At 46.9% G+C, this 26964-nt stretch overlaps 2 protein-coding genes across 5 annotated transcripts in view; both read right to left on the bottom strand.

Moving 5' to 3' along the window:
* Positions 1 to 1514, bottom strand: part of LOC144175099 (pumilio homolog 1-like) — a 56774-nt gene extending 55260 nt beyond the window's left edge. Inside the window, exons 1-2 of one of the 4 annotated variants that reach the window (XM_077704169.1) lie at positions 1327 to 1514; positions 819 to 926 (exon numbers count right to left, since the gene is read on the bottom strand). In XM_077704169.1, the coding sequence (XP_077560295.1) occupies positions 819 to 917 (99 nt within the window). In that variant the 5' untranslated portion in view covers positions 918 to 926; positions 1327 to 1514. Of the gene's footprint in view, positions 1 to 818; positions 1235 to 1326 lie in introns of those variants that run through there. The other 3 variants (XM_077704167.1, XM_077704170.1, XM_077704168.1) reach the window with 3 other exon arrangements.
* A 397-nt stretch (positions 1515 to 1911) lies between these two features.
* On the bottom strand, positions 1912 to 26719 carry LOC144175100 (bone morphogenetic protein 7-like). Its single transcript, XM_077704171.1, has 6 exons — positions 26315 to 26719; positions 25004 to 25196; positions 24253 to 24404; positions 11678 to 11899; positions 9039 to 9115; positions 1912 to 8213 (listed from the first exon to the last, which is right to left on the bottom strand). Exons 1-6 carry the CDS (start codon positions 26697 to 26699, stop codon positions 7959 to 7961), a joined length of 1284 nt encoding a protein of 427 aa, XP_077560297.1. The 5' UTR covers positions 26700 to 26719; the 3' UTR covers positions 1912 to 7958.
* Positions 26720 to 26964: the final 245 nt, after the last annotated feature.

Genomic DNA, 26964 nt, shown 5'->3' with positions numbered 1-26964 from the left:
GATTTTCGGGGCCTCGGCAAGTTACACCCAGCGTCGCGCTGTAGCGCGTATGCATGTTAGGCCTACCGGCAACAAACAAGTAGCAATGCCTCACAGGTGACAGTGCTCTCAATGACACCGATGCAAAGCCTCGAACTAAAAGAAAGATGGCATCAACAGCGACGGCTAGATCAAACACTATTACCTAACAACGCCGCGCTTCTGCGCCGACACCACGATTTCTATTTTTGTTTTGTTCCTCCTCACGGCAAACCGTGAAACACGACACCGGATGGTCGAGTGATCCGCACGGAACAGTATCGCTACACTGTGAGAACGATGCAAAAACCCAAGGCTCGATAAAAACCCCTTGCCCGAAGGGCACGAACGTGTTTTCGTTGTATCTAGCTTGTCTGGAAGGTGACTGAACCAATATCGGCGCAAGGACGAATGCTTTTTTTTTTTTTTTTTCACCCCCAAGTAGGAACCCCGATCGTGCGGTAATGCCTGCATAGTGACGCTGATAACCACGGTCACTAATGTTTTCTGACAACATCACGACGTGTTGGCACTGCGTTATGGGCCCGATGGCAAGAAATTAACAGCAGTTTAGTCACGGCCGACAATAAACAAACGCGGTGCGTGCGTAGGCCTACCACGGCGATCAAGAATGCAAGTTTTCCAAGCTAAACTGTAAATAACAGGAGGCCGATCCTTACAGGCTGAACAAAAGACGCGATTCGCAATGATCGTAAAGCGACGATGAACGCGGTGCTTACGTTTTTACCGACATAAGCGCACACACTGGCACGATAGTTGCGGGTAGCGAAGGCACTTACTTCGAGTACGCTGTCGTCGCCTAATGCCCACCGAGATTGCTTGTTGTAGTTTTGGAAATCCGGGTCACTTTGTGGGCGCTGGAAGAAGTATCCGACCATTGCATCGTCCTGCGATCGAGTAGCCCCATGCCTGACATTAGACACGGGGTTCATTTCTTGGCCGTTGGCGAGCATTGCTGCTGGTCCTGTTGCTCAAACCACTTCATTCACGCTGCAAACAAGGACCATTAAAAACCGTCGCTATTATACCCGCACCACAAAGCACTTGGCAACATAACAGACTAACTGCTACACGAAGCGGCGCTCCACGGCAACATTTACGCACTGCAACTTCTTTCATAAGACAATGCAGTCATGGCGACTACAAAAACATGCAGAGGCCCTGCGGGGAGTGCCCCTAGTGTAATGTGAAAAAAGTTGCACTGCAAACGAACTGAAGCATGCGCTTCGCAAAGAAAGTAAAAACTGTATTTTTCGGGTACGAAAGCTGTATCATAGAATAATTTACCTGGATGGAGTGGATTTGAGGGACCGATTGTAGTTGGCTCAAAACATGGCGGACGACATGTTAAAACTGCAATGTAGCATGGGTAAATTGTGACGTCTTGTTACGTCACGATAAGCCCCAAACATTTTTTTTGCAGCTCCTTTAAATTATTTCCCACGACAAGAGTCCTGCTCGGTACGTAACAGTGCGGCGGAAATACACGACTCGTGAAACTACGCACGGACGAGGGTATTTAACCCTTCTTTGCGACTTTCGTTTCTGTCGCCTAGGGAAAGGTGTTCGCTACTTCGCGCGGTGCTTCCGGAAGTTGTTACAGGCGGGAACGACCAACACCGGAACAAATGAGCCTTTAAACAAACAAAACTGCAAGACTCACTCAGCGAGGAAAGCTGTACTTTCGACAAAGCATTTGCTTTTGAGGCGTTGCGAAAGCAAGTTACGGGCGCCCTCGAAGAAGCGTCGTCTGCAATTGTTAATTACTAGGCGAAGTTCACAAACAGAAACCAAATAGTCAGCTGTGTTACAATATTAACTCAGCGTTGTAATTTTGCTCGCGTGTCAGTGTGTAGGTAAAATAATACTGGCTAAATCCGAATACGCAACTTTATTGACAAATACAAGCTTTTAAATCCATACAATGTGCCCTGTGCAACCACAGCTAGGTATATGCAAAACAAAAACAGTAAACGAATACTTGCAGCACAACGTTCATACCTTCGCTGCACAGTGTACAAAATACTGAATGAGACTTGGGTGAACACAATAGTACCATGCATACAAATAAATGCAACGCAAAAAAAAAGAGCACAAAATTAGGAATACAGCTCACGGTACATGGCACGTTGCTCGGCAAACCAAACGCCGTACAAAAAAGCGACCCTGCAGTCTTGGTGTAAAGACCTTGCACACAAAACTTGGCACTCTGGAACATGACTCGGGCTCAAGAGCTGGCAAAACTAACTGAGTGCCTTTAGACGTACACGGAAAACCGCATTTTTGTCTTGAACACTTTGCATTGCGCGCCGAGGATGGGACAGAAAACATTCGCACAAGCAATTTCAAGCAAAAACGTAACAAAGCAATAAAATCACACTTACATGCAGAATAAACGAAGGACAGAAATGCATGGTTGAACACAATATGTTTTGCTCTTGGTTCCCTTCTCGTTATTCTCGCTAAAAGAGACTACGATAAAATAAACATTAAACGTAGCAGTGAAAAGATAACATGCAGCAAAAAAAAAGCCCTTCACTTTTAACAAGCAAGAACCATACTGCTAGTGATGGCTGAGCCAGAGTTGCTAATATTAGGGGGTATCCTGAGATTATTTCTTGATTTTTTTTTATTTAGTCTGCCCCTCTAACTGCGCCGTCCACCACAGCCTTTGTGACCCAAGGCACAAAAAAAGAAAACTACAAGCCATGCTGCTCATACAAAGCAATTGCTTAAGCTTGACATCACAACTTCCTTGCATAGATCGCTTTTTGGTAAATGCTTACAAAAGCTCTTTGCTAGGCAGTTTAACTATAGATTGATTTCAAAAAATAGTGCCCACAAAGCTGCTGTTTGTGTGTACAAAACCCGATATACAGTTCACCAGCTGCTCTAACTGAAACCTGGTGCAGTAATATTTACCGGCACAGAAACGGCAGAATAGGAATTCTTTGACACTGATGCTAAGGGTCCGTTCAATTCAGCCTGCACTGCCTGCACCAGTTCAGTGCCGGTGCCACCGTCCACCAGCGACCATTTGCACTCGCCTGCACTGACGGGCAGAACTTCACAGTCCAGGTGCAGTGAGCTCCACCGCTGAACCGAATGGTTGTGTTTCACAGCCCCCTGACTTGTTCAAGCAATGCAGGTGAATTGAATGGCCTCTACACCAATGTCAAGTCCGTGCATAATATGAAAAAGGAAGTGTTCATGGGTGCGCCATTGTTGTAGCCAGTCATTATGCTCTACGCTTTTCCCAGTCACACTTCATAAATCCTTGTTTGAAGAATTCTGAAATGCATTTTTAAAGACAATAAACTGTTGAGAAAAAAAGAAGCATTTTGTTGCACACATCCTTAGAACAGCAAAAAGTGCCATGCAGGCAGGACAAGGCCAGACTAATCCAATGATTCAATACCAAGAAAAAGAAAATGCTGGCCTGCGTGTCAAATGAATGGTCATTCTAGCCAACTAGCAGATGGTCAGCTAATTATAGCCAATAAAAATTGCGAAGTTTAGCCTCTAGGCAACACCATAACTCTCAGGTTTCCTCATGACGAAACCTATTTTTGCCGCGTCATGTAGACTGGTGCACGAGGAGCTTTACGGCGTTGCATTTACTGTAATAAGCGCACACCCCAGTGCAAGCGACCAAGAGTTCGTCATTCTTGCATGTCTGGTTTTTGTTGGCTGGATGTTACGAACAACATGGCCCTGTCCAAGGTAGATCAAGGAGGAATGATCCAGTTTCCAAGGGTTACTTTCTGTTTCTCATGCCCTCCCTCAAGTTACTGTTGCCTTCCCAATACATACAGCCCGCATTCTGCAATGAGTTTCGACTGGTTGAAAACCATTAGCAGCTAGGAATCGGACCACGTTTCACTGACCCTACTCCGCCAGCCATGTTGTGAATACTGTCCATCATAAACAAGACGCAAGAGGGCAATGAAGTTTCGCTCACTTGTACTGTGGAATGTGCCATCAAGCTACTTGGGCACTAGTCTATGTGAAAGGGCTAACAAATAGGTTTCACTTATCACGTTTTGTAAATTAAGGGGCCCCTAGATTTTGCGTGAACGAGTACCCTTGAAACAAAATAGTCGAAAACAAAAAAATCGGGAAACTGAAATCGCTTTGTTATATCCACTTTTCGCTATATCTGGACACAAAATCTATGTGTACAAGTCAGGAAAAGAAGATTTGTTCGTTATATTATAGCCGCTATTTTGTTAAAACCTGGTTTGCTATAAGTGGGCTATACTGTACCATGTTTTCCAGACTCTTATACTCCACTAGCCTTAAGAGCAAGGCAAAACAAAACACACACTTTTTTCCCTACGTTTGAATGTGCTGCAGTTTTATGACAACACATTATTTTGAATACACATTCCTTATGGTGAAGATGTGCATTTAGATGGACACTTACTTTCAACTAAGCCCCGAGATGCATGCGGACTTAGATATTCCTAGCATTTGAACAGACATTTGGTACTAGCAGGAAACCACTTGTGAACTTGTCGATAGGAATATTGTGGAATAGAGCACTTCCTGACCCTTCCTCTGTTATTGTAAATTACATGCATACAGTACCAATGTGGTCAATTCCCTCAGTTCTGAGGCACTTCTATTTCAATCACATCGTCATCCCCAAACAATGCCACTGAGGCATCGTTGTTTCATCTGTTATGCCATTTCAGAAGTAACATTCAAAACATGCACGTACGTGAAACAATTTCACGTGCCTCCTGTGAGCATTGCTAAGGAGGGAAAAACTACCAAGTCATGAACACATTTTCCTGAACATTTGCAGGCCATTGAGTAGCAACGACAACATTATTTCACTCTGAAGCAGAGGCTTCAACAACAGTTGGCTTAATCTGCAAATGGAAATGTGTCCTTCCGCAAAAAAGCTATCGGAGAAGCACGACATTACAGTATAACGTCACCGCATCCTTTGTGGCTCAGAGCCACAATAACAGCAGCAAACAGCTTCATACTAAGAGACAGACAGGGAAATAGATTACAGAAGGAAATTTGGAGAACAGGGCACAGAAACCAGTGCATCAACTTGCAAGCACTTGGTCGATGCTATGAAGGCACTTTTGTGTCACAAACTGCACTGGCACAACACACGCGCCCGCCGGTCAGCTCGCAAGGCACTGCTTTGGGCTCTTTGAGAGTACTACTGCCTGCGGCTTCAACACATTACACATACTACACAGACTCTTCAAACAGTTACTTTGGGAGTGCTGTCCCCATGGCTGGCAAAGGCAAGTTCAAGCGGAACCAGTATGATGCAGCGGGCTTGACACGCGAACCTTACATTCAATTGGCCCTTCAAAAAAGAACCAATTCACCGCTGATGACCAAAAAATATTAAATGTAGAGTGGTTCTTAAAAAGAAAGAAATCCACTATTGATGACCTCACCACATAAGTCTGGAAATGGGGAAGTTTGTGACCCTTATCAGGTGCCTCTAAACCTGCTACGTATTTCCAAAAATAAAGTTGGGAATAGTCGTCATGGCAGTCATTATGTAAGCCACCGTGTAAGAAAGTATTAGTGCTGCTTATTGCGCGTCAACTCAGGTTGACCTATCCACGCAACTGACTGCTCGAAAGACAGCAGCCATCGCATTAGAGCCTGACAGCCCTGAAACAGACTGACACTGAAGCTCTGCGCAGACTCTGAATAAATTGCACCACCAAAGCCAATATTGCTAGGTAGCTAGGCTAAAAGCTCCTATTGCACATCTCCACATGCTCAGTTATCACTGTACATTTTTTGAAATCACTAAGCACATTTGTTTCTAGTACGGTGCCTTAAAAAAAACATGCCCCCCTCCATCTAACGACGATGATGGTTGGACGCAAAGCTTTCTCGTGATGGATTCTTTGGTTGGCCAACCCCACACCGCGAGTATGTGCTACTCTGGAGGTGCGCACCTCTTTTCTAGAACACCCACAGCAACTCTCAAGTGTGCCCTCTGTAGGCCTAACGTTTGGGTTTGGGGTGTACGGTGTGAATTGGTACCTGCTGCTTGGCGTTCGCTTTGACCATGCCAAAATGAACCCATCGGATAGACACTAGCTTCAGGACGCGAGGGACCCACTTCGCCCACGATCATTCATCGTCATCGTCATAGAAAGTTGGCTTCCCTGCAGGGCGTGCTGGCGTACAACGGCATCAGTTAGGACGCTAAAGTTTCGCTTTAAAATTCAGATGACACTTCACCTTGAGCCTTCGCCGTAACTACTGAAATGACTGTGAACTGGAATTATACTCGTTTGAAAGGAAATGTGGAGTTTGACAGAAAGTAGTACACATAGTCTAAACACGCTGATTTAAATCCAACCCCCACTATTTGAATGGCAACGAGTGAAAATCCTCAAAGCCTGGGATGCCACTTTACAACGTAACCACAGTTTTTTAGAAAGTATTTAGGCGATAACACTGCACTCCCACATAACTTCCTCTGGCCCAAGCAGTGCACGAGGGTTGTATATTGAAGAATGATGGCTGGCTCTGCAGCACGTGTACCAAGTTGTAAATATATTGAGAGACCGGCACACCCCTGATGCTCCTGAATCTCAGCTACCCCTGTACATTGCTGACGCATTCATTGTTTTTGTTTAAACGCTGATGACACTCCATGCATCACATCCTTATTCTTTGTTACAGATGCACCGTCAGTAGCAGGGTGCTGTTAAAAGTACAAATGGCCTTTACAGTGATTCAACGCATTTTTTTTTCTGCATTTGAGCATTTTCGACTGGATGATTAGCTTTTCAACAAATGGACAAACACGTATAAATAGCACTTGGCAATGCGCTCCCCAATTGTAACATGCACCTATTTCTGTGCGAGCACTTTGCTACATCACCATAATATCCTGCACCCCTTCGTCTAACGACGACGATGGTAAACGCGAAGCTTTCTCCAGACAGATCATCATCGTCTTTGCACGGTGGGGTGCAGGATTTTTCTGTCTAATTTTACACGTCCATGCACCCCTTCCCAAACCCGAACCGCTTCGACCATGTCGAAATGGAGCAGTCTGATAAATGCCAGCTCCATAACGTGAGGGACCCAGGTTCAATTCCGGCCACAGGAAGCGTTTTTTCTTTCACTTCATCCTTTTTCGCGTTACAGACGCCATCAGTAAAAACACTAAAGTTTCGCTTTAACAGGTTACTGTGACAAAAAGTTGTTCCTTGCAATGCAGTTCATTAAGCTGTGTGTTAACACATACAGATGAGAGTGCACAAAGCTGACCGGCCAGCTTTTTTAATGGTTACATGCCTCATTCGTTGCGGTAGCCATGCTCTCCAAATGCAACGATGAACATGCAATACTTGAGCGTCACAATGCGCTACTGCATAAAGGAGATATCGATACCATGGTTCTCTCTCATGACAGTGGATGGCAATAAGTACCTACTTCTTACTACTAGTACCATCACCCATACTTCTTGCACCATGGCTATAACACGTGACCAGAAACAGTGATAATATTGTCCGCTAAGCTTAAGTCTGTATGGCATTTCAAGTAGAGAGAAGTAATGCCTTAACTTACATTTCCCACGGAGAAATTATCTTGTACATGCAACTTCACAAATTTAGATGAAGCAAGTAGCCACATAAACCAATTATACGTACTATGAATTGTCGCATTGTAAAAGCAGCATTCCAAGTTTCTCAAGCACCATCTTTCCACAATCGCTGCCCACCAAGGTCTCCACTCTCTCTTTTAAATGCAACCAGGCGTGACTGACACTCCCTCCTCGACAATAAAGCTAGGCTCGAGCTCGGGCTCCTCACAACGAAGAGCAGCGGGGACAGAGTGAAGCCCTTGGGAATACCCCATGCGGCAAGAAAGAACAACAACGGTGGTGTGCCGGTGGGCGGGGCAGAGCGGCCTCAGTGGCACCCGCAGGCCTTGACGACCATGTTCTTGTAGCGCTTGAGGATGACGTTGGAGTTGTCGTCGAAGTAGAGCACCATGATGGCCGAGAGGCGGGTGGGGGCGCAGCAGGGCTTGGGCGCCTGCAGAGGGTCCACTAGATGCACCAGGGTCTGCACAATGGCGTGGTTGGTCGCGTTCATGTTCAGCGGGAACGAGCACTCCCCGTCGCAGTAGAAGGCTGTGTACCCGTCCGGCGCTATGATCCAGTCCTGAAATGAGGAAGGGGAGGGGGGGTTGCTGTTCTCAAAGGGAAGCTATGCCATAAAGCCGGAGCGCAAATCAGCCTGATTAGCGCAATATGCCTCCCAAAAAGAAGCAAAGGTGTGGAAATGGTTGGCTTGTGTATCAGCAGTGTTGTGTCGTGTTATATCCAAGTGACCGAAGCTCCATTTCCACTGATTTTATGTGCAGTAATGTAAAAGAAAAAGCTAACCTTCAACGTAAAAATGTGCAACATAAAATTTCGAGCACGTTCAAAAGTGCTCTAACAGGCAATCAGCGGCAAGCCAGGAGCTTGAACGTATTGGCACCACAAAGGTGAAATGGCCGGGATGCCACTACAGTCGAGATCAAACTAATGGGAGATGCTAAACTATGATTGTGTTCTAGTTTCACGCAGCTTGCTTACTTGTACCTGTAGTGGCCTTTTCATCACCATCCACGCTGTTTTTATTATAATCCTAGCCAACCAGCATGCACATTAGAACACGCTTTGTACTTGCCCGGTGCAGCAGGCTTGTCTTGCCAAGTGCTGTGGAATAGCTAAATAAACGTGGGCCTAACCACACTGCATTGGCTGCCTACATACTCTTTTCAGATTTTCTAAACAGCTGCTCACAACTATCAATAGACAATAAATGATGTAAAGATTTATTGTGCACAAGCACTCTGTACTTGTGCTTTTATTGGGCTCTTTATTGTGCTCTTGTACTTGTGCTCTTTATTGGGCACAAGCACTTTGTAAAACAGCAGTGCTTTTTTATCACCTCAAAGGTATCCTCTGAGAAAAGGACTTATTAACTGCAGCCTCCCACCTGCCAGCCAAGATCCTTGAAGCTGACGAACAGGTTCCTCTTCTGGCAGCTGTTCCTTCGTCCAACTGGCCGAGTGTCTGGAACAGCGAAAAACAAGAAGAGGGAGGCCCCTCTTTATATAAAGATTATCTCATAAAGGAAGCAGTGCTGCAGTCAACATTGCATTCGAGCAATAAAACATTTTGGTGCCATTTTAAGTGCTCTTTTTTACGCATGCTCTCAACCACTGTCGTCGATGCTTTGCAAATAGAAAGAAAAAGGAGCAGTCACACAATATTAAACGCATCCACTCACATTTTCTTCTTTTGCTACAAGCGAACTGAACACTATGCAACAAGTTAGATCATCCATTTTGGGTGAGGCAAATGTTCAAAACCTTACTGGCAAACTAAGTGGTGAGCGGGACTAAGGAGGTTGGGGGATTGGGGGGGGGGAATGTGTTCTTATACATTTATAAGTCATTCTGAATATGAACGAAGATGGCAGAGATGATGTTTGAGAAAGGGGGAAGAGAAACCAAACTAGCTGCCTCTGCCTTGCCCCTTTTCTGTAGCCTAGACTTAAAACAGTCTCCCTGTTCTTGTGCCTGCTATATGTAGGCTCATGCTTCAGCTTCAGCATGCATGATGAACAAGCTGTCACTGGCCCGCATCTGCCAACCCGTTCTCATTGCTAGCGTGGCCATGGCTTCCACAGTTGCTGTTTATACGCTGCTTCCACCGTGTGGAGCACATCGGCTCTTCTTTTCTAATTAGTTTACCACACGCATCACCACCGTGAGTCATTGTTACAAGAAATCCGTTTCACTCAAACAAAAAGTGGAGATACCGGCAAGGATTTTTTCCCGCTGAACTGCACTAATGAACGAAACTAGTATTCACGGCTCCTTTAAAATATTCAACCAGAGTGGGTGTTTCTTTTAAGCTTTGGAGATGTTCCCTGTATCGTGGGAGGCAACAGTGAAGGAAGCCATACCAAATTGCTTCCATAAAGCCAAGTTCAAGAATGGCGTGGCTGAAACAGGGAGTGTTCCTAACAGGCGCGACAGTGCAGAGGCCAATGAACGGGCTCCGTTCACTGCCCATGCACTTCGATATGGCAAGGAAAATGATCAGGTCAGCCTTGAAGAAGTGTGGGGATGCCAGGAAAGTGAAAGGGCCAATCCTGACAATGCCGGACTCTTTCTACGCCGATTCCTGCATCGGTGATTGCGACCCTATCGTGCTAGGAAATTCAAGAGAGGACTCTGCAAGTGACACTGACATCAAAGACGTAAATGCCCCAAGCACCTTGTATGCTCAACAGAGTTTACATGCTGCAGTGCTACGCCAGTTGGACGACAAGGCAGATGCGATGCAATTAGTAGGCCCATAAAAGCAGTGTGAGGCCACCTCTGATTGCAAAACAGCTACAAAAGGTCACAGATTACCTCCAGAGACGATAAAGGGACTTCTGATTGAGTCCGTCCAACACACGATGCTGGTTCGAGGGGCACCGGTGTTTTGTTGTGGTTATGACAGGTGGCACCACAGTTCTAGTTTGGTCATCCAGTCCACAAACACCACTGGCTCTCCCATAGGCAAGAATTGTTTTATTCATTCTTAAAATTAGAAGGCAAGTGCCGTCACTGTTATTGGTATTAAACACAACAGACCACAACACGTACAGTTTTATAGCAAACGATTCAGCGGTCTGTTCAGAAAAAAACTCTAAAGACGCTCATTAATTGCCATAACACCTTGTATTTGTGTTGATACCTACAAATAAACTTTATGAATGCAGTTTCTGAACAATTCTTTGCAGGCCTTCCCCAGACTTGCTTATAACAAGCAACACCGTCACTGATCCTCAAGCAAGCCGCTAACCGTTACTTCTCCCAACCAAGCCTCCTAAACACTCTTTCTAGACAGGCTGTAAATAACCGAGTACATTCATTATTCATGTACCTAATGTAGATACTGTGCACAAAAGTTACCTCTAACCCAGCTCCGAAGCTGCCCAGCCATCTCTATTTGCAGCGCTGGCCCCTGATCTCAGCAAACCCCAGTCACACCGCTATTTGCACAACAACATAATGCCCCCCTTCTTTCATAAACTTCCTGAAAACCACAAGCCTTCTGCAAAGTCCTTCATAAATAGCTTTCAGACAAGGGTGTTGTCATGACACATGTGCTACCACACAGATGTGTCCCGTACAGCAAATTAAGTGTGGCAGAATTTTCCCTGCTGCAACTGCCACCATAATTAGTGAAGTATTGCAGGAGGTTGTACAATTGGTTGGGCTCTGTTTTGCTTAGGGAAGCAATCTTGGGACGTTTTGCAAAGGCCTTTCTATCCGGGGGACACACATGGCAGCACCTGCCATCTTGGAAGCCCGGCAGGTCGAATTGTCCAGGTCTGTGCACAGTTGTTTTGTACATGCATTACATTATTGGTCGACTGACTCGTTTGTACGTGGTGTTTCAGACTTCAAGTGTAGTACATGCTGTTAAAAACGGTAAACATCAAGTGCGTGTGTCCTTTCTAGTCCGCCTTTCTAGCGATGTTCGACCAACTATCCCGACACCGAGCGCTACTTCTGTCTTCCCAGCCAACTCAAAGGTTTCCTTCCTTGCTCCCCCCTCGTTGACTGTGCTCACCAAAGTACGGGTTCTTGTCAGGGCGGTGGTCGGGGTAGCTCACGTCGGCGCTGTGGCGCTTGCGGGTGGCCCTGGGCACCCGGTGCCGTCGCCGGTGGCTGGGGCCCCCCGCGTCGCGCAGGAAGGCCACCATGAAGGGCTGCAGGTCACTGCGGCCACCCGACCCCACCAGGCCCACGTCGTGCGGGTGCAGCTCGTGGGTGCGCTGCCCCGTCTCACCGCCTGCACCCATGAGGAGGAGGCCGTGGTTCAGTGGCACGGCCGGAAACTTTTGCCACAGAATGTGACGCATGCTTGGCTGCACACAGGTTTTTTTGTCTACACGCAGGCACAAGTCATGACACATCATCATCATGTACAGTAGCCAACTTTTTTTCCGGACTCTAAAAATTCGGACTTGCTGGACATTCCGGACTTTCCCAAGGAACCACCAGTGGTCCCATAGGAGTAGTGTATATGAACAACGAATATTTCGGACAAAATAAAGTGAAAAGTATGGTTTCCCAGACAAAACTGTCCGTGACTGAGCCACGGTGCGACTCCAGGACAGCACCATTTTGAACCCTAAGCCACCTGGCAAGCTCCGAATAGGCTTGACCTCCGCTGGGGTAACAAACTTTGAACTTGGAGGCCACATTTTGCGCATAGTATACGGCGGAAGCTATCTCGAAAGACAGAAACAGGTCATACGTGGCCAGTTCTTTTTCTTTTCTAGGCACCACTTTTGATTTAGACAGCAGGCGACGCTGACTTATAAGCAACATCATCATCAGGTTTGTCCTGTGTCGCGAGTCGTGCATGTTGATTTTTTTTACTTGATCGGTAGCCATTGCGGTAGTCATTGCCTTCAATTCCTCACACGAAGGAGGAATAAGGAACCATTCGCGACTTCTTTGGTCCTGTCTAAATGAAATAAAGTTTTTTTTTTGTGACTCGCAGATTTTTTCGGACTGCTCATTTATTCAGGCTATTTTTCGTTTCCCTTTAGGTTTGAAAAATCAGCCAGCTACTGTAATAAAATACCGGTCAAAGTGACATTTTAACGTGCCACCTGTGGTGACGCTGTCTGTCGTCAGGGCCTCCAAGAGTTGGCCACCCGCACGGGCAGCAAGAGGTTTGAAGGAAAAGACTACCACTCCCGACAAAGACGCCACCGCATCTGTTCCAGAAAAGCAGCAGGGGGAACGACGGAAACAAAACGAAAGGCCGGACGGCTAAGAAAAGCTCCTCTGTGTTTGGGAGAGAGGGCATCATTTTATCGGAGTTGGCTTGCTGTAACAGTGGGTAGCAAAGACTCGGAAGACACTGAGCCACGACCCGTCTCTGACAAGGATGCCACATAGCACAAATGGAGTGGCAGTGGGATTCAGTTTATAACTTACTTGTTTCATTTATTTCTTTCACCGTTCAGCGCTGCAGTTAGAGTACCTGCCCGTAAATAAAGCAACCTCGAATATAATGGAGGGGGGCATTTTTGGTGCTTATGAAAAAGAAAAAATATATAATACGATTATAACGTGAAGTAACTCTCATGAGGCACACCAGCCTCCCATGCAAGCTGTTCGGCTTTGAGGTGCACAAGCTCATTGCTCAGCGTTGATGGGTAAAAACTGCCCGTGACATTCGCGGACGGATTCTGCCAGGTCATTCTCGAGTTTAGGATAGCGGCCATTCTTGGGTCCATGGAACACTCTTTACGAGTCAGTGCGGCTTGAAAGGTACGATCACCGCACTTCCTCCAACCTAGATTGGTTGACTCGCTTAGTCCAAGATGCTGCGCCGCACTTGAATTTCCCTGCTCTTCCGACAGCAGGGTCACCCGCTTCATAACCCTTTCAGGGTCACGGACGTACATGTACGTCCTCTGCAAACACCTTCAAAATGGTCAATAACGTACATGTACGTCATCGCTTGTATGTTTAAAAAGTGCGCCTTTTTCGCCAACTTCTCTTGCTTGGCATGTGCTGCCACACTGAGGAAATATGTCAATTATTTTCTTGCGCCGATGGCTCTTCTTTTTATTTTTTTATGACTTACTTCAGCGGCGCGCCGGCTATCGCTTGCGCGTCTGGTAACGAGGGGGCGCGCTGGGTATCGCCCGCCTAAGGCCCCTTACGCCCACCGGACGCCTCTCGCTTCTTGCGCCTGCCACAGACCAATGGCGCCTGCGAAACTGATGAGGCTCTTTTCTCCTTTTTTTGTATTTTTTAGGAGCGGTGCGCCGTCTATTGCTCGCGCATCCGGCCGCACGCGCGGGCGCAGCAGCTGGTTTTGGTATCGTCCTCTGGGCGCTTCCCGCTTTTTGCGCTTGCGAAACTGATGTCTATCTGATTTCGATTCACTCAAAAGGTGCCGGCTTGTTACTCTCTCGTTTTTATTTTGAATTTTTCTTGTGTTACTCATGAATAAACCGCATGTATGTAACAACACAAACGATTTTTTCGTCACTTTATGGTCACCCTAAAAAATTACGATAATTTTTTCTCGAAATAGATTCATATGAAGAATTTAAATCAGCAATAAAAAAAATCGTCCCTTGGGGGTCGCATTTGACGAAAAAATTTGACCCTCAAGGGTTAATAAATGCAGCGGTGTACTGATTTCACCTGTTCATTGCAGCGGCTCAGAAGGCAGAAGCAAGTAAGAACAAAAAAGCAAAGGGCCCATCTCCCCGCGAGGGGGACTCAAGTAAATGCGTCGCATAAGGGGTGGGTGTATTGCGTTAACGTTTAGTGTTTGGGGAGTTGGTGGTAGTGAATGCGTTGTATCAGCAGCTTCTTGATGTAGTTTGAATGAGTCAAGGATATAAGGCGCGTTCGTAGCCTTTCATTCTGTGTCGGTTTTGTGGCGCAGTGGGAAGAGCACCATGTACCTCGCGTTCCGCCCACAGGTAGTGAGTGCGTTGTATCAGCAGCTTCTTGACGTAGTTTGAATGAGTCAAGGATATAAGGCGCGTTCGTAGCCTTCCATTCTGTGTCGGCTTTGTGGCGCAGTGGGTAGAGCACCATGTACCTTGCGTTCCGCCCGCAGGGTCGTGGGATCGAAACCAGGCGCCGGTAAGTATTATTTTTTTATATAGTGTAGGGGGAGGGGTGCGGGCCTGTTGTTGAGAGCGAGGAGGGTAGCGTGATGCGGGAGAGGAGGAGTGGTGGAGAGGGCGCACCTGGAACGGCTGTTGCGGACGCCGAGGCACGCCAACGCCGGGTGACATTGTGAGTTAAAGAAATGCTCTGTATTTAAAACAAAGCACAATGAGGAGCCAATGCCGCGCTGCGCGCACGTTAGCTCTCGCCTTCCGACCAGACCCCCTGATCATGTGACCACCACCAATGTAGCCAATGGCGTAATTGGGAGAAGCTGGCACCAAAGTTGTCGGTAGGGCAGCGGGTTTGCGGCTCATGTTCTAGGCATATAGTACGAGGCGCGTGCCACGGACGAAGGTATTTGAAGAAAGGCGAGAAAAAATCTCGCGCTATGTTCGATCCTGAATATAATGCGAGGGGCATTTTGGAGGCAGAAATCGTGGGAAAAAAATTGTGTTATATTCGTGCAGATACAGTATTATGTACGTACTATTCAACATACAGATTCAACATACAGATAAAAACCTATTTCAACGCTGTCGTCATATTCATTAGTGCCAAACGAGAGGCACTATAACAGATCAAAATAAGATCACCTCACGATTCGAAGCAGACCAAAAACGGGAAAAAAAAGGTGGAACACTTACTAACATTCCGAACTCATTATTACTGGGTGATGACCCCTATGATTGTGCTTCTCATGACAGACAGCAAAAGCTCATCCTTCCCCCTCGCATTAGCGAGGACTAGAATAAGGGGGTGGAAGGCCCCTTACAGTGAATCAAGCTACAAATTTTATACCAATCAGAATGAAGCTTTGGCCACATGCAATGAGGCAGTGACGCAGACAAGAGTGCCGTACTGCTGTGCTTTTTTTTTTTAACTGACGTCGTTCCAAAATCTGAGCTCATGCATACTACAGCAGCACAGAGCTCTCCAACCCCACAACTCTGACGAATTTGTAATGATATAGAATGACATTTCTCAGTGCAGTGGAGCAGTACTAAGAAAAGCTGCCGTCGGCATTCAGCCACACGCCAAGTTGTCTGGCATACTGGAGCCAAGTGAAGCAACCTGTGGCCAAGTCAGGCTGAGACTGCTGCCAAAGGAAAGTGCTGCTGATGAGCCACTTGAAGGTCAAGCCGTCGGTGCTTCACACAAATGCCTCCTCCTATTCATTACCATCATTCGCCATTGCACAGAAAGTAAAGTTGAATACACAAGAATTTTCTGCAGCACAAACACAACACACACACACAACATGGTCACACTGGAAGCCTATCCAGCTAACAGATTCATCCTTTGAGATTAGAAGCTTTGACAAGGCATAAATTTGGTACTGACAACCCAAATTTAGGTTTTGAACACATAGGTCGGCAGGCTCACTCTCAAGTGCACTCCCACATCCCCCACTCACCACTCGTGAGTGAGTGGTGAGTTAGCTTCGCCATCGTTTTGGACTGGCGAGTGTGAGTGTGAGTGAGCCCGAGCCCCACGCACAGTGAGCCCCCCTAACCACTTGCGAGGGCAAACGAAACGCCACGCATGGCGAACCCCACTCACCACTCACGGGTACGAAAGCAACTCGCCTTGAGTTCCGCTAGCCACTCGCAAGTGCAAACGGCACACGTGGCGAGCCCCACTCACCACTCACGAGTGCGAGTGCCACTCGCCGTGAGCCCTGCTCCCTACTTGTGAGTGCACTCGCGCTACTCGCACCATTTATGGGGCTTCCACGGTGAGCGCCACTATAGTGCTTGAACTCGCTGTTGGCTAATTCGTCGCAGGAGCCGCTGGATGTGATGGTTGTTAATGGTGGGATTGCTTTTAGCTTCGGAAATATGTCGTCACTGAGCTCGTGCTATGGGGCACCCTAGAATTAATTCTCTGGGGGCGTGTTGATTTAGGAATGTAATTTGGAAGGCTTCCTGACGCCGTAAAGCACTAACACTGTTCGGTTCCATGACTCATGGAGGGTCTCGTGACTGATGACGTGCGAGGGGAGACAACAAGTGGTGAGCGTGAGCGCGAGTGAGTGTGAGTGGTGACATGAACGTAAGTGAGTGCGAGTGGCGATGGCGAGTGGTGAGCTTGAGTGAGTGGGAGTGGTGACGGCGAGCGCGAGTGAGTGCGAGTGGTGACAATGAGCGGTGAGCAGGAGTGCTAGTGGGTGCGACTGCTGCAGGGCGCGAAGTGAGCGTGAGCGCGAGTGAATGCGAGTGGTGGGGCAACTGGTGAGCGTGAGTGTGAGTGAGTGCGTGCGTGAAGAAAAATATATTTTTCTGTGCGAGTGTGAGTGAGCGGCGCCCAGGTTTGCCGAGGTATGCTTGAACATTTCTGCATGGAAAAAGTTGTTCAAAGATGGCTGCCCACTAGCACAGCTATGATTACTGGTGACTCTTGCCTGTGCATCAGTCATAATATGACAATCTTGCCCATGCTTGACAGGCCAAATAAGTTCACCAGACAGCCCTTCCAGGTTGAAGGAATACCTATTAATTAGCGATAAGTGGTTAGAGGCTTCGTTTCTTCTCTTTTTTCTCACCCCATCAACACGGTTTTAGAAAGACTTTTTCGTGCAAAATGCAGTTACTCTGTTTCACCCATAAACTTAATATTCTTTTAGCTAGTAGTAGTAGTAGTGGTTTGATGGAAAAGGAAAAGAAATTGGACTGGGGATATTATTGAGCCCAGCTGGGGGCTCACCGGCATACAACCCAGTCCGGGGGATGGGGAATGTAGAAGGGGATGAATAGGATAGGGTAGAGAAAAAGGAGATAGGTAAAGAGAAAAGTTTAGCGCCGCGAGGAAAAGAAGCGTTGCCACAGTCACTGGGGGCCACCGAACACAGTACACATCACAAACACAGGTCCTGGCGTCATGCTGCGTCCGGGAGAAGTTCTCGACGGGAGCGGTGGAGCGTAGAGGCGAGGCTGTGCTGCGATGAGTCGTGCACAGTGGTCCGAAGCGAGGGGAGCTTGCTGGGTGATGTTCGTGGTAGTAGAGCGGTTACTGGCGAGCGGGAGAAGGCGCTCGACGGCCCCACGCAGCAGAGCGCTCGACACCCGAACGAAACACCCATGGCTCGCGACGCGTGGCCGGCATAATCGCGATACCGCCCCGGCCGCGCAGGAGCGAACGAAAAACACGTCCGCACCCCACGACGACCGAGGCCAAACTCATTCTTTTATCTCATGAGCAATTCCTTTTCCTTCTTGAAGGTATTCGATAAAGTATGCCACAAATTAATCCTCTTTAAACTTCTCCAACTTAACATAAACCCAAACATTTTTAATGGACAGAACAATTTCTTAGCTGCCTAGTACATATGACCAAGAACCCTCCCTCAGTCCTGTTCATTTCGGTGTGCCTCAAGGCAAGGTATTAGGCCCCTTCTTTTTTAATTTACATTAGTGATCTACCTGACTGTGTTCCATCAAATATTAACCTGCTTGCCAATAAATGAATTGCTTTTGGTGAAATTACTGACTATAACAACACCAATAAAATGATACTGATGCAGTGCTTGCACAGTAAGGTTAGTAAAAATTCAAATACTGCATCAATAGCCATCCAGGTACTAAAATACACTGCGTTGCCTCAGCTCGCCCATTGCGCGTCAGTATTTTTGTCTTGGTTTATTTCATAGAATACATTATCACAATTCCTACTTTTGCTTCATCTTGATTTCCTAGCCCTCATATGTTTTTGGCTGCACTGATCAGCAACATAAAGTTACAATCACTTCCTGTCAAACGAAATCTTGTTTTCAGGCTTTCATTCCTTGCACAGCATGTGACAGGAACAACCTACCTGGACCAACTGCTCCCACTGAAGGCCATTGCCTGCTTTGCACTACTTTAAACAACACTATTACTTCAGCCATGACATGCATCTTTTATACACTAATTTATAGCTGCACGGTTTTGTATTCAAATTTTTGCACCCACCTCCTCTGTAAAGCTTTACCCTCGAGGGCACAAAAAAAAAAAGGAACTGAAGGAGGGAAAGAATGCATTTTGTAAGAACTTTCTACCTAAGACAATAAATGCAATGGCCTAGAAATTTTATCACAACTGCAGCTGTGATATAAAAAGAGATATGGAAGGACTGGGCAGCATTAAAACTGTACAAAGTAGAGAAGAAAGTTATAATGGCCCACTAGAGCCACTAAATAAGCTACGTGGCTCTAGGCCCCACCAATGGCCAGGCATCTCATTACTTCTTGGCTAGCTATACTTTATTGATCAAATTTAGGTGTTTGAGGAGACCATGATGACAAAATACAGAAAACTTGTTTGATATGTAAGAAGTGGCCTTTCACAGCTCACTCAACTCCACTAAGGTCCGAAAGATGTTGTTTCGACCAAATGCGTAGAAGTATCAGAACCATCAAATTTTTGCGCTACACAGCATCAGCAGTGACATAATGAGGCAACACGAAAAGCAGTGTGATCAGCGTGTTAATTTCGTGTTATCATTGAAATAATCCGATCAAACAGAACTAGAGGCACCACCACAACTGCACACGCATGTTTCTCAGTGATGGATTTGGTTGGCAGCCAAACAAACAAACAAACAAACAAATCCCTGTAACATTGCAAGAACCCAGCGAGAAAGTGGTTGGAGAGTCGCCACTGCCTCTTCTGTTTTCGTTATACCTAAAAATCAAGAATCATCCTATTAACTTTGCATCACAATATCCTTGTTAGTGGGGGACTAAGCAGTCTTTATAATGAACAAAACACATTTTGTCCTCACAGTCCCTTTAAATGGGTGCTTGTTTCAATGAACTTGAACGGGTCTTTGAATAACCTTATTTCCACAATGCTCGCTTGGTAGTCATCTTTAACTAATTAACACCTAATATGATGGTCCAGTGGATGGTCCAGTGGACTAGATTGGACTGAACTGGGCCAAACTCCCTCTATCACTAAAAAGATGGTATACAACTAATGTGTGCTGCCAGTGACAACGTATGGAGCGGAAACTTGGCGCCTTACGAAACAACTGAAAAGCAAACTAAAGCCGGCCCAGCGGGCCATGGAGCGAATAATGATGGGAGTAACACTTAGGGACAGGAAACGAGCATTGTAGATGAGGGAGCAAACTCGAGTAGAAGATATTGTCACGAAGCCAAAGACGACGCAGTTGTCTTGAAGGAAAAAACAAGTTTATTAAGCCAAACTTGAGCTCCCCTAAAAACTGAAAGAATACAGAGGCGGCGAAGTAGCAGTCAACAAAGTGACGTGAGCAGGCGAGTGTCGGCGTAATCGAATACCACAGCGTATGCCCTGCGGGCATTTATTTGTCGGCACGAGTGAATCTCGAACCGGCAAATTGCATCCAGAATACTGTAGATCAGGGGTTCTCAAGCATGTTGGTCCCAGGGAACCCTGCTAAGTTCCGTTAACGGCCAAGGAACCCCCCCCTTCCCGCCATTTTTCATTCCGTTCATGCTACATTAACGTGCAATAAATTCAAAAGCAAGCAAGGGTATAGTTTTTTCCCCATCGACTTTACGCGAATGCGTACGCTAGCGGCACTTATCTCCAAACAGAAGAAATGCGCATGGGGGCAATATAAGACCGAGATTCAAGTGCAATAGTTTAACCACGTGGCCCGTTTTCGGAGTCTGGCTGGCTACAAGCTGCTGGCAAGATTTATTGCGCAGCTCGCGCGTTTCTGTTATGCGCCGAGATGTGCTTACTGACACTCGGGCGTGAGTAATGGAGGTTCCTTAGATCGATCGCACCTCAAGTTCACCATATAAGACTTTGCGACTGCGGAACCAGGGAAAATTTATCAGTGGCTAGCGGAACCCTGAGGAGGGGCCTGCGGAACCCTTAGGTTCCGCGGAACCCAGTTTGAGAAACCATGCTGTAGATCAAAGCTTATTCTAGGCTGGTGACGTTAGTTCAAAACACTCTCCCTATCAAAGACGATAACACGTGCGGAACGAATGGAACATGCGCTTCACTTGGCCTACGGATAACACAGATAACACAGCCCGGCGCAGCCGGTCGGCAAAAACAAAACATAAATAAACAAACCCAATGCATCGTTTGCGGCAATATTATAGTTCAAACCAAGAAAAGGAAATGGACTCGGGTCGGCCATGTAGTGAGACAACCGACAACAGGGGGACCACGAGGGCAGGGTGTCGGAACGAAATGTTTTCTGTTCCGGCTTCTGTTTTGTTCCATACATAAAAGTTCCAGTTCAGTTGAGCTCAGGAATGAAAAAAAAAAACAATGGTTCGTAACTGTTCATACTGGTTCGTGTTTGTGCACAAGAAAAATTGAGATGTATAAAATTATGTTGAAAAAACTTGGAGAATTACGAATTTATGCTTCAAAAGATTAAGTGATGCTCATAATTTTTTTGTAAAAATGTTGGTTAAACAGCTCAACTGCACACGAAGAATGACTATATGAGTTATTAAGAACAATAACTCATATAGTTGTGATATTATCTTTACAAGATTAAAACGCTGTGTTTCATGTAACTCTAGAACTCCTCTGTTTAATCGTAAAACAGGTTGTATGAAAGGAGGTAGCAAGGGACCAGTGATAGTACCTTCAGCTTCCGAGGTATTCATCCAAACGAAGGGATAGCAGCAAGAAAACTGGCGAATATTCATGGCACACATCCATATCGGAGGCATCTTTTTTCAATAAAAGCTATTAAAGATAGGAATGCCCTGCCCGACACTGCTGCTTCCTCCACCACTTATGAAACGTTTTCCGCTGCACTCTGGCACCACATGTGTACAAGTGAATCATGATTTGTAGCTGTTTTCATCGAGTGTGGGGCAGCAATCTTCTGTTTTCGCATACGCTGGTGTTCACACCAAACATTGTGTTCTTTCTTCCTTATTCTTACAACTTGTTTCAGAATACCAATGTTTATTCATGTGGGTATTTTAATAATGAAATTAAAAAGTAAATAAAAATTAAAAAAAATAAATGAATGAAGAAACGAATCAATAAATAAGGCCACGTCGTCTGCGCCACGGCCAGATACGCACTGCAACCATGCAGGGAGCTCGGCACTGCACCTATCGACACAGACAGAGAGAGTATGGAAGCAGGCAGCAATCTTGCCGAAGGAAAGAGGACGCTAGCGAGATGATTTTATGACAGCAAATCGACAGCAATCTCCCAACTTGCTGCATGGAATTTTTTTTTTTTTTAATTGTGACAGTATGCCCTTTGGCATAAGTTCCTACAGGTACAAGTTTGCACCCGTTTCCCGGATGAAGTCCAGAAGACAGCGGTGGTGGGGCCCCCACAGCCATCGCTGAAGATCGGGGGGTCTCCCCGGATGCAGGCCTGTGCCGCGAAGGTGCCGGGATCTCGCTGCACTCAGTGAAGGGCACGTCCATAGCAGGTGGTTGGTGTCGGCTTCTTCGGCAGGAGCCGTACAGAAGGGGCAGGTCGTGGAAAACGGGGCATGGTATCGCGGTGGCCACGCCCGGGTTACCGCAGGAGAGAGGGCCACCCCAACTCGCAGTCTACGCAGCAGGACCTCCTCCCAGCGAGCGAGCCCACTGGGAAGGTCTGTTCCACACGGTAGGATGAGAGCACGTGTGGCGCGACGCAGATCTTCCTTTAGTTGGACAAATTGGTTATGTGGATCAGTTGTCAGCAAGGGCAGGGGCCGTGGAACCGACGTAACGTGACAGAAACTATCCGCCGCAATATGAGCGGTGATAGTATTACGCCGTATCCACGACAGTCGGAGAGGGCAGGGCCACGTGTCCAGCAGGTCATGAATGTCTCTTGAGACAGACGAGTTGGAGGCTACACGTCGCAAATCCCGTATGGCCGCCGTTGAGTCCGTGTAAATTTGTGCCATAAAACTTCCAGGAGCTTCAAGAAGTGCCGGTAGGAGAGCTTGCAGTCCGTCCCGGATGGCTGTAAGCTCCGCCAGCATAGAAGGCCAGGTGCTGAGTGTTTCATATGCACAGTTTTGGTTTGCTTCTGGATGAGAGGGGCATACGATCGCTGTAGTTAAAACGCCGTCTTGGGCCCCAGCATCCACAAATGCCTCTACAACCTGGGGCAGGTTCGCAGTCGCTAGTAATGGCACACCCGCGGATTGCTCGACTGCGTTTCCCATCGACAGACTGTGGAGTCGAATGAGAGGCCGGTTGTCGGTCACTTGATGGTACAGCCAGGGCGGCCTAGCTACAGGGCGGGCTGGTAAGGCGGGTAGAGAACGGCCCATGTAGATCGCCAACGCCGCTGCCTCCGGAACAAAATTTAGTTTGTTCTGGCGTGCGGAGCGGCGTTGATGTACAAGCTCATCCAGGGTGTTAAGTTGAGCTTCGGCCTGAAGAGCTGGTATAGGCGTTATTTGAGGGAGGCAGGTGATCGTCCGCATTGCAGCTCTATTAATTTCTTCAAGTCGGGCCCACTCCGCTTGGGTCATATGCTGGAATTGCGCCTGGTAGACAAGTCACGGCTGAAGAATTGACCGCACCAAGAGTCGGGCCATTTTGAAGCAGGAGCTTCCAGACTTTCGTGAAATGCGTCGTATAAGGTGTACCATTTGACCTGCTTGTTGGCGGGCAGATCGAAGCCACAAGGCAGCTGACCCTGATGATGAAATCTCCAATCCCAGCACACGAAGAGAGGTGGCAGTGCGCACAGGCTGGCCGGAGAGTTGTAGCGAGATCGGTGACATCTCCAGTCTACGACGGCCCCAAGCATTGGCCACGGACAGAATGGCTGTCTTTTCAGCTGAAAGCGAGAGACCAGCGTATTCACACCATTTCTGTGTATCCGTTAAAGCTTGTTGCAGGCTGGCGGCTTGCCGAGACAGGTCTGGGTGGACAGTCCATACTGTAATATCGTCCGCGTACACCAGAAGGTGTAGGTCCGATATAGAGCCAAGATGCCAGGCAAGCGGCAGCATAACTACATTAAAGAGGAAGGGTGAAATCACCGACCCCTGAGGCACTCCACGGACGGCCGTAAAATGGCCATAACTAGTTCCACCAATCCGTACGGAAAATGATCTGCATGGAAATCGAAAAATGAATCCTGAAATAACTGAAAGTGCCACTCAAACTGAACACTTCGGATTTCAGTTCGAGTGGAAATTCCAGGTTTTCAGTTTCTACTCCTGAATGAAATAATAAATAACGTTACGTTTCCGTTTCGGCCAATTTTTTTTTTTTTTTTTTCGGTTCCGGTTTCAGCTTTGTTCCAACACCCTGCACGAGGGTTACAGACTGGGTACTGAGAGATGGGACTAGAAGAGGAGGAAGGCCATTAACTCAATGGAGAGACAAAACAAGAATATTCGGAGGCAAAGAATGGCCTAGGGCAGCGCAGTACAGGGTCGGGTGGAGGTCAATGCGAGAGGTCTTCGTCGTGCAGTGGACCTAAATAGGCTGTTGTTGATGATGATGATGGTCCATGGTCTGGTTCAATGAGCGTGACATCACAGCACACTAAAAAACTGTCTGCGTGAAGTCCTTACCTGATTCTCGGCAGTGAGTTTGCAGGAATAGTCCCATGTTCTCGGTGGGGAATGCTATCCAGGTGAGGAATGGCTCGGTTACATTGAATGTCAGCCACCCATGAGTCTTGGCATCTAGCGTCAAGTTGTCCACGTGCTGGAGAACGACATCCCTGCGCAAGGAAGTGAACCGATTGACAAGCAAAATTTATGGAAAATTAAAAAATTATTTAGGGAACTTAAGTTTGCCAACGCGCTTTGAAGGAGAAAGCCTGTCAATATTTATTAATAACAGTTTCTTTACTGCTATGCTGAGTTTGCAACTTAATCTCTGCTACCATTTCACAATCTTCTGGTGCGAAATACAACAGGGAACTAGTAATAGACGCCACAGCTTCCCAAGAATCAGGGTTCTCCGCGACTGGAATGCACCTGTTATACTTACGGGCCAGCATGTTCACTTGTCACATGGCACGCAATGCTTCAATTTTATTTCCATTTCTGGCAGTGTGTGGAGATAGCAGATAAATAAATAAATAAAATAAAAGATAGCACAGTGGTAGCAGATTGGGCTTCTGTTGTGGGGAGTTCAAATCCCGTCTGATGACAGACGTGTTCTTTTATTATTTTTTACAGCAGTAGCCTATTTGTTGATTGGACAACAACGACGACGACCGTTTTCCACAGAATGAGGCACTCAAAGCTCTTGGCTTAAAAAATGGTACAAAAGTTCCAATGAAAAAGATGTGTGTATTAAGTGTTGAACACGTACTCGATCTTCATGCCATGCCTGAGCATACTGATTTCCAGTGTGCACGTGTGGTCTTGCGGCAAGTTCCAAGCCGAGGGGTCCCTGTAGATGTTCAGCTCTGCCTTGAGGATACGTTCCTGTGGGGACACCTCGCTGACGTCAAACCAGAACCGCTTCTCGTTGTCGTGTCGCAAGTGAGGCGAACGATGGTGGGCTGAAAATAAGCACGCAGCTGTTGTCATCTCAATTCAAAACAATGCGGCCATACCTGTCTCCTTCGTGGGCAAAACAAACACTAGAGAAATAGAGAAGCAACATTTTACGTGGAAGAAATAGATTGCAGCTTTTAGTGTCTAAGAGCACAAATGCACTGAATTGTATTGATGTCTTGCACGTGATGACATCACTGCCCTTTCTGGTGCATCTGTCTCAGCTTTCTGAGTAATGCTCGAGATAGGAGTGACAGATAAATTCACAGCCTACCACAGTGCATGCAGTGCCCCAACACGGTACCTAAAGTGGCATCAGTGAAGGTATTTATTTCGTGCTAGTGCTACACTTACTGGTTCAACATTTCTGAGATGATTTATTGCGGTTCGAAACATTAGAAGTGAAATTATGAGAAAGCGTGCTTTAGTGATGGAGGCGGGGCTCAATACGCTGCTTGAAGACATTCAAACTACTTTTATTGCACCACAGAAAGCCCATTTACTGGCCCTCATGTGCAACCAAATTTCCTTTCTTGGTGCTGTAATCCTTGCAGGGTTAAACGATGCGTTTATAATTTCCACCAAAAACATTTCGTAAACTTCGCTAGTCAAGTGAGCTCTTCACTGCCAAAGTTATCCGTACAGAACCTTAATGTGGTCGCGCACCGATGGGACAAATCAAACATCTGCGACAAGGAACGAACACAAAATGCGTTTTGCGCCAAAGCACTAAAAGTTTCTCCGAGTGGGACAGCGCCGACTGTTTACTAATTCAGCGACGCAAACACGCACTTCTAGAAGCGCGCTGCTAGATTTATGTAACCCGTTTTCTCCACCGAGCGAGTGCAAACTTCTGACATGCGGCAAAGAAGCAAACGCAAACAACCGGAAGAGAGCACTTAGCGTTCCAAGAAGCTGCGCCGAACCTGACACGTATGAATCATTGGTTGTTGCACGCTCGGAACAAAGAGTTCTGAAATACGCGAACATCTCAAATGGCACGACTCAGCGGCTTCCGAAAAAAAAAGAAAAGAACGGTCGCCGGTGTAAAAGGCCCCTCGCAACAACGCGCGAGCAAAAACGCGTTCGCATTCCGTTGACAGCACATCACGCGCGCACTTACCATGATTCAGAAAGCTCATGATCACATCAGAGTCGTTGATCATCCGCAAGCTCTGGTTGTTCGTGATGAACTCGTTGTGCGCTTTCGCGGCGTCCAGGTGTATGTCCCCGTTGTCTTCATCCTTGAAGGAGTTGTACAGATCGAGCAGGTATCGCGGCGCGGAGAACCTCCGCTCGTGTATCTTCGGCTTGGGTCTCTGGTCGAAGCCGAGCACGTTCAGGATTTCTTGCTGCATTTCCCGCTTCTCCGACTTGGGAAGCGTGCGGTAAATGATCGTCTGGTCCACGCCATTGTCCGCATAATAGGCGGCAGAACAAAGGTGTGCTGATAAGGCGAGCAATGGTATGCAAAGCGACATCGGGCTTTTGAAACGCAACAGGCGCATTTTGTTTCGTTTTTGCGTCGCCCGACTGAACCAGTGTTGCTCAGCTTGCGGAGCGACTTCGTTAAAACCGATCCAAATCGTCTCGCGCAGGGTGAAGTGGTCTGTCTTGTCGATTTTGTAAGCGTTCTTTTCTCCACGGGTCATTTCCATTGCCACACCTGTGAAACAAGACTAAAATAACCGCTTTTCGGTGGTTTTATTCTCTAGTGTTAGTAGGCCTCGTCTTATGATCATTGAAAAATAGAATTGCACGCTGGATGTTGTA

Source organism: Haemaphysalis longicornis, unplaced genomic scaffold, assembly GCF_048455015.1.
Source record: "Haemaphysalis longicornis isolate Haplotype H1 unplaced genomic scaffold, Haemaphysalis longicornis Haplotype H1 scaffold_3, whole genome shotgun sequence".
In the NCBI taxonomy this organism is placed as follows: Eukaryota; Metazoa; Arthropoda; class Arachnida; order Ixodida; family Ixodidae; genus Haemaphysalis; species Haemaphysalis longicornis.
Note: the sequence above shows the minus strand (reverse complement) of the source record. Positions and strands in the feature narration are given on the sequence as shown.

Excerpts from the sequence above, each read along its gene's own strand:
- LOC144175100 (XM_077704171.1), bottom strand. The coding sequence starts at position 26,699 with ATGCGCCTGTTGCGTTTCAAAAGCCCGATGTCGCTTTGCATACCATTG. Across the intron at positions 24,405-25,003 it reads AGGCATGGCATGAAGATCGA|GGATGTCGTTCTCCAGCACG; the intron begins GTACGTGTTCAA and ends TTCCTTGCGCAG. Across the intron at positions 8,214-9,038 it reads TCAAGGATCTTGGCTGGCAG|GACTGGATCATAGCGCCGGA; the intron begins GTGGGAGGCTGC and ends TCCTCATTTCAG.